This window comes from Salvelinus fontinalis, chromosome 38 (genome assembly GCF_029448725.1).
Source record: "Salvelinus fontinalis isolate EN_2023a chromosome 38, ASM2944872v1, whole genome shotgun sequence".
Classification (NCBI taxonomy): Eukaryota; Metazoa; Chordata; class Actinopteri; order Salmoniformes; family Salmonidae; genus Salvelinus; species Salvelinus fontinalis.
In genome coordinates, this window is record NC_074702.1 from 3,896,757 (window position 1) to 3,909,690 (window position 12,934).

At 37.6% G+C, this 12,934-nt stretch overlaps 2 protein-coding genes across 2 annotated transcripts in view; both read left to right on the forward strand.

The window, feature by feature from the left end:
- The first annotated feature begins 41 nt into the window (after positions 1-41).
- Positions 42-11,126, forward strand: LOC129837095 (synaptonemal complex protein 1-like). The gene is made up of 32 exons (XM_055903012.1): positions 42-47; positions 1,017-1,181; positions 1,307-1,374; positions 1,874-1,947; positions 2,060-2,118; positions 2,270-2,336; positions 2,462-2,535; positions 2,692-2,800; positions 4,282-4,376; positions 4,570-4,754; positions 4,855-4,922; positions 5,082-5,143; positions 5,261-5,377; positions 5,497-5,601; positions 5,730-5,833; positions 5,933-6,050; positions 6,154-6,224; positions 6,338-6,419; positions 6,997-7,059; positions 7,139-7,201; positions 7,305-7,367; positions 7,456-7,572; positions 7,651-7,761; positions 7,878-7,970; positions 8,079-8,153; positions 8,243-8,320; positions 8,416-8,589; positions 8,722-8,796; positions 8,942-9,010; positions 9,155-9,262; positions 9,466-9,555; positions 9,756-11,126. Exons 1-32 carry the CDS (start codon positions 42-44, stop codon positions 9,894-9,896), a joined length of 2,949 nt encoding a protein of 982 aa, XP_055758987.1. The 3' UTR covers positions 9,897-11,126.
- A 453-nt stretch (positions 11,127-11,579) lies between these two features.
- Positions 11,580-12,934, forward strand: part of LOC129837864 (juxtaposed with another zinc finger protein 1-like) — a 40,513-nt gene continuing 39,158 nt past the window's right edge. The window contains exon 1 of the mRNA XM_055904346.1: positions 11,580-12,061. Coding sequence (XP_055760321.1) covers positions 11,947-12,061 — 115 coding nt within the window. The 5' untranslated portion in view covers positions 11,580-11,946. The remainder of the gene's footprint in view (positions 12,062-12,934) is intronic.

Here is a 12,934-nt window from a genome sequence, read left to right on the forward strand (position 1 = left end):
TCTGAATGCACTGGAAGCCTAGATCAGAGGTATTCGAAGTCATGGTCGTGGGGGAATTGGAGTAGGGTTCCCCCAATTAAAATAATAATAATTTGGGGAGGAACAAAAAATGAAGAGTACAAATTATTGTATGGGACAACATACAAACGTTTTTGGGAAAGATACATTGATAAGAAATATGAACATTTAATGAATTTAAGGTTATTTGTTGATGTAAACATTGAAATAGACTGATTTTAATGTTGTGTCATCAGATTTGGGGAGGGGTGGGGTCACCAGAAATTGTGGCTAAAGAAATGGGGTCCCTTCTGAAAGAGTTTGAATATCACTGGCCTAGATAGATAACACATTCTACAACTCACCAGCAAGCCAATATTAGTTGAGTGTTAATCTCTGGTGGACAGACTACGGAAACATAAATGGTACCGTACCGTAGGTCTGTCATGATACAACGGGATGTGGGAGAATAGCGAGCAGCATTAGTTCCGGTCCTTGTTTTTTTTTGTCACCGGTTATTTGGAAAAATCAAGATTTGGTGTGTGTCGAATTTCGGAAGGGGAGGGGACATTTGGCCCATAGACTTGCCCGTAACTTGCAAAGAGAGAGGGTAGAGCTCCTCGTTCTGTCTCTTCTCTTAACACTTCTTTAACCAGAACTTAATCGAGCATCTGATCAATTATGCAAGACTTTAGTTCTGGGTTAACCGAGATTAGTCGCATGTGAGCAAATTAGCCTTTATCTCAATTCTCAGGAGCATTAGTTTTACATAATAGGCTGTGATTCAGAGGAGACTGGAGGAAATAACTATAGGAGGATAGGCTCATTGTAAAGACTGGAATGGAATAAATGGAACGTATCAAACATATGGAAACCACGTTTGACTCCGTTCCATTGATTCCGTTCCAGCCATTACAATGAGCCTGTCCTCCTATAGCTCATCCCACCAGCCTCCGCTGATGTGATTATGCAGAGATTGTGCTGTAGAGTTCTGACATGGGTTTTCTAAATCTTCTTAGACCAATTGCAAACCCGGTCAGCTGTATTCAAAACTGTTTGAAGAAGTTCAGAAAGTTAAACATTGGAAAGTCAAAGTGGACTCAGAAGCTGTGCAAAAAGACAGGAAGCTGCAAGAAAACAAAAGAACAATTGAAACCCAACGTAAAGCCATTCAAGAATTGCAGGTATGTACCACTAAATGTACAGGTATAGGCCTATATTGAAAAGACAGAGTAAAAATGCTAAAGTCCTTTAAAAAAAAGTATTATTATTATTATATATCCTATTTTTCCTTTCCTTTATGTTTTAGTTCGGAAATGAAAGCCTCAGCATAAAACTAGAGGATCAGATCAGTGAGAATGATGATCTGCAGAACAAGTATGTATTTGATTATAACATGATACTGTCACTATAGATTGTATCATCATCATTCTTACCTCTTATTATCTCTTATTACCTCTTTACCTACTTTATTTATTTATTTTGCTCCTTTGCACCCCATTATTTCTATCTCTACTTTTTCTATCTCTACTATCTACTTTTTTTTTTTTTTTTACTTGCTATATTGTATTTACTTCGCCACCATGGCCTTTTTATATTTTTATTTATTTATATATATATTTTGTTTGCCTTCACCTCCCTTATCTCACCTCACTTGCTCACATTGTATATAGACTTATTTTTCACTGTATTATTGACTGTATGTTTGTTTTACTCCATGTGTAACTATGTGTTGTTGTATGTGTCGAACTGCTTTGCTTTATCTTGGCCAGGTCGCAATTGTAAATGAGAACGGGTTCTCAATTTGCCTACCTGGTTAAATAAAGGTGAAATAAATAAATTCTGCTTTTTTCTGTAATGTTTATTTTTCCAACAGAAACAATGCAACACGGAACCTATGTAATATACTAAAGGATACGTTTGAAAGATCAGCTGAGAAAATCCATCTATGTGAGTAAAACATGCCGACTACTCAGCCTAAGTGTACATGCTAGTTGCCTGAATGTGAAATGATGACATTTTGTGGTCTACGTTGTCCTCAAACCAACCTATGTTCTCTTAGTTGAATCTGAAAGAGAGGAAACCCATCACTTGTTCATGGAAAACAGTGAAACTATTCAGGTGAATATTATAATTTTCTATTCTTTTGATAAAAAATAATATAATTGATATAATTGATTTGTTATCTTCATTAATACAGCATGTATGGCGTCAGTTATATGATGCTAGTGAAGAAGAATATTTGTAAAAACATTTTTATTAATTGTTATAGAGGATGAATGCTGCCTTTGAAAGCCTACGTATTCAAGCAGAAACTGACCGCCATGAAATGCTGAAAGGTATGTATACTTGAAATATATCATCATCAATGCACTTGTATTGTGTTGTTGTGAACATAACACTAGGCACTTTACACAGTATATAAAAAGAGAACAATAACTCCAATGATGTGAATATTTTACAGTCAAAGAGGATTTGGAAGAATTTGTCGTTTTAAAGGAGAAGTTTGAGAAAGAATTCAGTATGAAAGAAGAGGAGGTTGGTCTATAACTGACTGAACATGAGTAGAGTAATGGACACCCTCTCTGAGTGGTTCCTAAAACACACATTTTTGGTAACCTATTGTCACAAACAATATGAACAGTATTTGGCGTTGTGTATGTAGACTATGGAAACTGAAAATGCCTCTTACAGGTTGTGTTACTTCAGATGAAAATGAAGGACAAAGAAAAAGAACTTCAGGCAATCCTGCTCAACCTCCATGAAACCCTAGAGAGTTGCAAACGGTTACAACAGGCAGCACGTAAGATGGGCACATTTTGTTCATTGATTAGGCCTAGGTCTTAAGCCCTATTTGGACGGGACTAGTATTACTAGAGACGTTGGTTATGTAATTACCTATTTGCACTTGAGATGCGTTTATGGATGAGAAAGTGAACTTGCCATCTCCAACAAAGTTAACCTCAGTGGATCAGGGATGCTTTGTGTTCTATTGATCTACTGCCTACTACATCAACAGCCAGGGTTTCTTTAAAGAGACAATCAGCAGTTGAAACGCTAACAATGCCTTGTTTTGGTAAAAAAAAAACGTAGGGATGGGGTTAAAGAAGTGTAACCACTCTCGCATCCATGATATCAACATTATAGTTGTAATCATGTTTTTAGGCTATATAGTGTTTGTTTACATTTACATTGTTTACAAACAGAGTAAAACAAGCTTATATTTTTGGTTCTGATGGGGTACGACAGTTGAACTAAACTCATGAGGCATTTATGTTATATTCTTCAAGAATCAATGGCTACATATCAATAATTCACAAATCTCAAAATGGATGTAGTAATAAGCCTAAAACCGCGATACTTTTTTATTGCGTATTTAGGTTTAATTAAACTGATGCATTTGGCAATGTTCAATTTCAGTTAACTGGCACAAAAGGTATAAACAAAAGTATTCACTTTGAAAGTTGATAAAGGCAGGCCAGTTATATGAAATATACACTGTATACAAAAGTATGTGTATGTATGGTCACCTTTACCCCCCATCCCGTGCACAAAGCGAGGTCCATACAGAAATGGTTTGTCGAGATCGGTGTGGAAGAACTTGACTGGCCTGCACAGAGCCTTGACTTCAACCCCATCGAGCAACTTTGGGATGCATTGGAACGCCGACTGCGAGCCAGGCCTAATCGCACAACATCAGTGCCCAACCTCACTTACTCTTGTGGCTGAATGGAAGCAAGTCCCCGCAGCAATGTTCCAACCACTAGTAGAAAGCCTTCCCAGAAAAGTGGAGGCTTTTATAGCAGCAAAGGGTGGGACCAACTACATATTAATGCCCATGATTTTGGAATTTGATGTTTGACGTGCAGGTGTCCACATACTTTTGGTAATGTAGTGTATATGCAGCACTTTGTTTTAAGCTTCAATTGATCAAATCAGTTCTATGTTTTCTTGCTCAAACTGCAAGCAATACTTGTCAAACTCTAATGTCACGGAAAACACAGTGATGTCGATAAGAACGAGAGTAGTAATATCGGAGTACATTGGTTATTCTGGCTGGAATTGTTACTCTCCTGCCATGGCAGATTCAGGACTAAAATTACAGATGTGGTCTTTTGTTCTTGTGCACAATTACATTACGCTCAGTAAAATGAATTCCATCCGAATAGGTCTGGGTGAACTTTTAAATCCATTTCATGCATTTTACTGGAAGTGAAACTTCCTTACTCCTGTATAATATCATATTTTACGACAAAAACATTAACATCTTATTTCCTTTGACAGAACAACACCAGGAAGCCCTTCAACGTTCCAAACAAGAACAACAATCTCTGTTAGAAAGTCTGCAAAGTGCAGAACAGCTCTATGAAGAATGTGAGGTTAGTATGTTGTTTTGTACTCCAATATGCTAATAAAAAGTATATTTAAACGCAAGTTATGCAGTTCATCATGAATATTCCAAGGAGGCATATGTTGGTCATTTTACATTCTAAGTTATTTATCTTTATGTGGCTGTGGACAGTACATAATGAGACAATGGAAAACGTGCATTGTTACATTAAATCTCTATAGGAAAGTAGAAAAGCTATTGCTACAGCATTAGAGAGCAACAAAGAGGAGAATGCAAAGGTCATTGCCAAGAAAGACTCAAGCTTGGAAGAGCTCAACAAAATAAAAGATCAACAAGCAGACAAGCTTGTACAGATTCAGGCCACAGCCCAGGAATTTCAGACATCATTAACAGTTGAGATACAGAGGTGGGAAATGAATAAAGTTACTATTTTGTCCCCTGTTTGGTGAACCCCAAAATGTTAATCAAGATTCTTATATTACTTTGAATGTTAACTTGTTTCTCAGGGCAAAAGAACTTGAACTGAAGCTTACGGCAGTCACAGAGGAACTTGACAGGAAAAACCTTGAATTAGGTAAAGTATTGCTCGGCTTTGCCTCGTACTTGCGACTGTGCTAAAAAAACAAAGTGTATCACACACCCTTTCGTGTTACAATTGCTTTATTTTTCTTACATTGACATTTGTTTTTAGCTTGTATGCAACCAGCGATTAAATATAAGTTTTGTTTTCTAGGAGAGATCAAAGAACAGAAAGAAAAGAAAGACAGCCAGTTACAAATCCTTGAAGATGAATTGGTAAAGATTATATGTCCCCTATGTTTTGTGAACTCAAATTGGCACTTCCCTCATAACTGTCATGCCTAGTCCATGGTGAGGTTAATGAAAGAGCAATTATTTTACTCTTGCCTTTAGGATGTCAAAAATAAATCCATACAGTCACTAGAGGAAACCATTAAAGTTGTGGAGACCAGAACATCAGAACTCACCACAGAGCTTGAGGGGAAACATGCTGAAATTCACCAAGTTAAGGTAAGATGATGTTCAGATGATTGTTGTGTAGATACATTTATAGCGCTATTTATTCATAAGGATATTGTTTGCATAAATCTTATTACCTTTTAATATTGGAATATGTTGTACCCTTCTAGAATAAAGTGGAAACCATTTCTGTTGAAAACATTTTACTGGAAAAGGCTCTTGGAAATGCTGAAACGATGCAAAACGACTTGAAAGAAAAAGCCAATATGACTGAGGTTTCATTCTATTAATTGGATTTTCCTTGCACAATATTGGCAATGCATATTTGTGTTTAAATGTTTTGTTTGAAACGTGTACATACATGAGTCCAGGAAAGAAATTGTTAATATGTTGTATCCCACAGAGGAAAATAAAAGAGATTGAGGGGCAGTTATCTGCTGCAATGAGAAGAGATGAAAAATCCATCAAGGAGAAAGAGAATCTAAAGACAGACATTGTACAGCATGAGTGAGTCCTTGGATGTTCAAGTATAAAGTTTTCAATAACCTGATGGATATTTTTCCTCCATGTCTCTGTAAATAATACTGAATGTGAATTATTCTCCAGGGTGAAGTATAAGGAGCTATTAGCAAGTTTCAATCAGCTGCAGCTTGAGAAGAAGACTATTCTGGAGCAGATTCAGAATGAATCCTCAGAGGCAAACATTCTGGTAGCACAACTTAAGGTCTGTATGAATTGAACATGTGATGCTGTCTGTATAGAATGATTGAGCAGTTTGCTGATAATTCATGGTATTGTGTTGTAATGGGAATATTCTTGTCATTCAGGAGAGCGAGGCAAAAGAGATGAAGATGAAGAAGGAAATTGAAAGACTCCAAGAAGAAAACCACCAATTACGGTCAGTTAGAGTTAATTGTTTATAAATCTTTAGTAATGATAGTCATTATACAATGCTGCTGCATGCAGCAACATTTATTTGTTTTTTCAAAATCATTCACCTTTTTCCTGTAGAGAGGAATTGAAATCCTTAAATGCCAAAGTTGAAGAGCAAGGCCAAGACACTGAGAATCTGCAGAAGAAACTTGAAGAAAGTGTAAGCAAATCACTGTCTAATGAGGTTGGAATAATATTGTGAAATTGTGAAAATTATGATAATGCCCTTTTAGTGTAAAAGCAGTTTGAAAAGACCGCCTGAAATTTCTGCATGTTTTGGTGGAATGGAGTTTTGGCCTGCCTGATGTCATCACCATGTGGTAAATTAGTTAATAGACCAATAAGAAAGAGTGTTCCAACCTCTGCCAATAACAGCTAGTTTTCAGTTTCCCCCTCCCTACTCAAACCACTCCCACATAGTCCTAGCAGAATTATTGCTTGAGAAATTGCTCTTTGCTAAGAAGTTATTTTTGTTTATTTTTTTACCATTTTATTTTAAAACAATCACAGTAAGGTACTTAATTGTTACCCAGAAAATATTTGATATTGAGATAAAATGTCTGTATTGGAACTTTCAACATGATGTCAGTTTAACACTGTTTAAAAAAAAAAAAAAAAAATATGGCCAAGTACTGTAAATGTACAAATCTAAATGCACGTCTGTTTTATTCTATATTCACACTGATGAGTTATAGTAAATAAAGTTCACTATTTTCTGTTTGACTTCATTTCTATAGTGTGGAGATCTGCAGGCTGAGCTCTCAAAGAAAGATAAACAAATGAAAGCAGTGGAGTCAAAGGTGATTATCAACGTCATGTCTACACTTGGATTATTTTGTCTTTAATTATCTTATCAAACACTTTGCTTTTTCTCTCTAGCTGTCCAACCTGAAGATAAAATTAGAGAGTAAAACTAAAGTCCAGGACGAATACCAAAAAGAGGTTTGTGTTGACTAAAAAATCGATTATAAAATGACAAATGAATTATACAATAATATAAACTGTTCAGCTTTCTATAACCTGTTTTTCATTCACTTGTTCTCAGAACAAAACGTTGAAGAAACAAATTGCAGTTGAGACAGCAAAATCCAGTGAACTTGAAAATGAGGTACCGCGTGGCTTTAAATGGTAATTTACAAGACAAGTGCAACATTGTAATTCAGTTGTGATGCAACTTGGTTTTTCATCCATTACAGATAAACAAATTGAAAGAGGAGTCAGAAAATGTTCAACGATTAAATGAAGAGGAATGTAAAAATTTGCTTGATGACCTTGAAACCAAATCAACATCTGAGACAGAGCTTCAGAAAAAGGTGCTTATTGGAAGTTAATAATATGGTACATTCTGGTAGATGTGGCAACATACTTGCTGCACATGTTGATCCCTGCAGGTGCAAAAGCTACATCTTACAGCAACAGATGCCATCAAGAGTAAGGAAGATACTGAAATCAAATGTCAGAACAAGATAGCAGACATGGTTGCCTTGATGGAAAAGCATAAGGTAAAGTTCTCTTTAGGGCAATATCCACAGATTACACCAACACCGTGCCATCTTGCATGTTGTATGAAATGTTATCCATGTGTGTTTGTTAACATTTAGTTCTCTGTTGGTATCAGAACCAGTATGACAAAATGGTTGACGAGAAAGATGCAGAGCTTGATGAGAAGAAGAGGAAAGACATGGAGGCAACTGCTAATAGAACATCACTGGTATGCTACCATATAGTAGAGAAATACACATGAGATTGGATTAACTGGGAACATTTCAGTAGAGTGTTATACCTCTGCTTCTTGGATATTTTTCTGATTTTTTCTCAGGAATTGGCGCTGTCACAGCAGAACATTGAGAATGACCGTTTGAAGGAACAACTAAAGAAAGAAATGAACGAGAGGGTAAGTGTGTCATGTCCCATGCTGACAAAGCTGTGTCAGGTGACAAATGTTGTCTATTTACTCAGTCGTGATGTCATGTTGGGTTGTAGGAAAGCTTACTACAAGAGATTACAGACCTGAAAAAAGAAAAGAAAATGAGCAGGCAACTGAAGACACAGGATGAACAGGTAGATATTCAGATATCAGAGCATGACAACAGTTTGTGTTGTTTAAAAGTGTCTGACAAAAAATAAAATTAAAATAAATTATATTTACATATTAGGTGCCTGAGCCAAAGTCCAAAGAAGTTAAGTGTTCTGAAATCCCCAAAGTATACTCCTCCGCCAAGATGCCTATGTTCCGTTTGGCAAAGGACAGTCAGAGAAAGACAAAAAAAGCCTCTGTAACCCCATCCCAAACCTCAGAGAAAATAGTTGTTGTGACTCCAAACATTAATGTAAGTGATCATGAACTTCTTAAAAATGCTTGTGTTCAGGTCAAACATTTTCTGAAATGTTTCTCCACTACATCCATGTGCATCATCACTGTATAATACCTTAGATGAACTGATATTGTTGATGTGTCAAAGGAAATGGAAAACGAAGCCCCAAAAACTCCATCTTGGAGCTCCATGACTAGAGTTGCAGCAACACCACGAATTAAGGTATTGGAATTGGTTGATTATTTTGTGTGCTGTATTCATAATGCATAACTTAGGCTATTCAATAATAAATGATCTGTATGTTGTATGAGCACCGTAGAATTGATTAGATGAACTGACGTTGTACTGTATGTTTCATGCGTCAAAGGAAACCGAAGCTCTCAGAACTCCATCTTGGAGCTCCACCAATATAGTTAGTGCAACACCACGGATTAAGGTATTGGAGTATGTTGATAGATTTTTTTATGTTTAGTATTCATTAACTGTGTTTTCATTTATTGACTGTGATATGTGAGCCATTCCCCCAGAGGATTCTCTCCATCCTATTTGTTTGTGAGTGATTGAGTGATTTTCTCCACAGTCTTACAGAATCAGAACTCCTCCGTCCACTGGGAAATCTGTGCCCTGGGGGAAGAGCACCTTGGAGCTTGACCCCAAGTCTGACAGCTCGGAACATAATGATTTATTGGTAAATAATGCTTCAAGATCTAATGAACACACTGCTTGAACTTGGGTAGACTTAAAACATTGGATTTGTTCAAACTCAGGATTTATTATCATAACTTTATATGCAAGCTGTATGGTGTGCACATGCACATTTAATTGTGGAAATAATTTTGCTTTACATATCACATCTTCTAACTTGGGTCTTTCTGATCCGTATAATGGCAGAGCATTGCAGTTGCAACTGATCCATTCAAGAGCCGCCTGCAGCCAAGTGTCCCAGCAGCACAGAATCAAAAAGTGGATATATTTAGGAAGGTAGAATGAGCCAGCCTTACATTAACACCAAATACTTGACTTACTTGGCAGTACACCCTCTGTATTATGAAATAGGTTGTGAAATATCATATTGCATTGTATGGTATAGTCTATACTCTGCAACTTCTAAAATATAGTCTGTAACTTAAAAGTAGTTAATGCTGTGATGTCCAGGTCAGTATTAGTCTGTAATGTTTCAGATCCAGAGCCCTGCCATTCAGAAATCACCTGGGAGTACTTTAAAGCTCGCTGCAATGAAAAGGATGCGGGATGCTGGTTGGACATCTGTCACTGGTGCTGAAAAGAAGAAGAAAAAAACAGTTGAAAAGATCTTTGAATAAGAAGCAAGTGCTGTGCTTTTCAAGATAGACCGTTTTCTGTGTGTCTGACAAATCTGAAAACGGTCTATACTATTTTCATTACACCACTGCTCTAAAATTTCATTCATGTCTATAGTTGTCTGATGCTGGGAAAGCTGTTGACCGAAATAGGAATTTCAAATGTAAGTCAAATCAATTTGAAATGAACCAAGTATGTTATATTGTTTTGTTGTTACTGTTTAGCAACTTTACTCACATTATTCATGGCAAAATATGTCAAATGCTTGTTGTTTTGAGCAAACTTGCCTCCTTTGACTCTATTCAACATGAATAAGTTAATGTTTTCATGAAATTGAATTTATTTGTTTGTAACATTGTTTTTGCTTGTGCGGTTTTTATGAACCTATACACTATATATATACAAATGTATGTGGACACCCCTTCAAATTAGTGGATTTGGCTACTGCCGAGTGCTTAAGTGTGTAAAAATTGCCTGTCATTTGCAACACTCACTACCGAGTTTCAAACTGCCGCTGGAAGCAACTTCAGCACAATGACTTTTCATCGGGAGCTTCATGAAATGGGTTTCCATTGCCGAGCAGCCTCAGATCACCAAACGCAATGCAGTCCGATGGACAAATCTGGGTTTGGTGGATGCCAGGAGAATGCTACCTGCCTGAATGCATAGTACAGACTAAAGTTTGGTTGAGGAGGAATAATGGTCTGGGACTGTTTTTCATGGTTCGGGCTAGGCCCCTTAGTTCCAATGAAGGGAAATCTTAACGCCACAGCATACAATGACATTGTAGACGATTCTGTGCTACCAACTTTGTGGCAATAGTTTGGGGAAGGCCCTTTCCAGTTTCAGCCGTTTCCTGTGCACAAAGCGAGGTCCATGCAGAAATTCTTTGTCAAGATCAGTGTGGAAGAACATGACTGGCCTGCACAGAGCCCTGACCTCAACCCCATTGAACACCTTTGGGATAAATTGGAATGCCGACTAAGCCAGGCCTAATCGCCCAACATCAGTGTCTGACCTCACTAATGCTCGAGGCTGAATGGAAGTAAGTCCCTGCAGCAATGTTCCAACATCTAGTGGAAAGACTTCCCAGAAGAGTAAAGGCTGATATAGCAGCAAAAGGGGGACCAAATCCATATTAATGTCCATGATTTTATAATAAGATGTTGCAGGAGCAGGTGTCCACATACTTTTAGTGTATATTGCGTTTAGCAACGTTGTATGACGTATTGTTATTTATATTACTACCAAATAAAATGATGCTTCAATTTATTAGTCATTTATTTGTATTTACTCAGATGGTAATATTCTCCCTCTGACTAACACACCCGTTTTAAACATTTTAAAGTGACCCTCCCTAATTAGGATCCCAGGGGAAACAATGACCAAAAGTAAGGTTCCTACTACCCTATCACATAATTCAAACAGGTATTGTGTTTTAGAAATGTGTTGCCTACTGTTCTGGCCTACAATTCACAATATTGCAACGCAATACGTCAAGTATATTATTGACGTCGATTATAAAGTGAGTTACCTAAGGGGTGCTCAACAGGCAATAATATTGTCACTGTCCTTATTTATTATTGTATTTGTTTTATTTAACTAAGCATGTCGGTTAAGAAATTTTATTTTTTTACAATGATGGCCTAGGAACCATGGGTTAACTTTTCCTAGGGGCAGAACGGCAGATTTTTACCTTGTCAGCTCGCGGATTCGATCTAGCAACCTTTCGGTTATTAGTCCAACGCTCTAACCAGTAGAATACCTGCCGCCCCATTGCCGCAATCAAGTGCTAGTCTAAACTAGGAAACTCGGAAATGTTCGACTTGCTAACTGGTTGTAGTTATTCACGTTCCGCGTTCAACAAATTAGCTAATCGAAATTTCCGAGTTCCCCAGTTCCGACTAGCACGTGAACATAGCCCCTCTGCTCTTTCTCGCTCCACTCTCCCACCCCATGCTTGTGCTCCAGCTGCTAGCGCCGCTGCCTGCTGGTGTCTGTAGCTGACTCCCCTCACTGGCCCACATATTCAATGTACAGGTAGCTTAGACCATGACAGGCATCGCCGCTGCCTCCTTCTTCTCTAACATTTGTAGGTTCGGTGGTTGCGGACTCCACTTCGATTCGTTGGCCGAACTCATCGTGCACATTGAGGATAACCACATCGGTAAGTATTGAACGAACCAAACAGAAACAGTCAATCTGTGCTCACTCCACTTCTGCAATTGCCCTGGCTAGGGCTGGTTCGAACCAGTTAGCTAGCTATAGCTACTTCCTGCGTCTGACAGCGCTGTTGTTAGGTGTGGTATTGATGGGACGTTTGTCTTTAGATTTTGTTTACATACTGTCACGCTATAGTATTGCAATGTATAGCTACAAACTGCACGATTAGGAACCATCTCGCACTTCGGGAGCGGCAGTTGGTCAATGCATTTAAGGTTTACGCACGGAACCGTGTTGAGCTATTGCTCACTCTCGCTATTGCCATTTGCAGCCCTGTCTGTTTGCAGCACTAGGCCTAGGCAAGCTACGTTGCAAACACTTGCTAGACACTGCATCTAGGCAGCGCAATGATAGAACGAACAGTGGTGGGAAAAAAATACTAAATTGTTATACTTAAGTAAAAGTAAAGATACATTAGTAGAAAATGACTCAAGTAAAAGTGAGTCACCCAGTAAAATACTACTTGAGTAAAAGTATTAGGTTTTATATATACTTAAGTATCAAGAGTAAAAATGTAAATAATTTCAAATTCCTTATATTAAGCAAACCAGACGGCACCATTTTCTTGTTTTTTGTTTATTTACGGCTAGCCAGGGGCACACTCCAACACTGACGAATTGTACTAATGAAGTATGTGTGTTTAGGGAGTCCGCCAGATCAAAGTCAGTAGGTATGACCAAATATGTTATTTTGATAAGTGCGTGAATTTTTATGTCCTGCTAAGCATTTAAAAAGGTTTCAAGTACTTTTGGGTGTCAGGGGAAAATGTATGGAGTAAAAATACAATTTTCTTTAGGAATGTAGTGAAGTAAAAGTT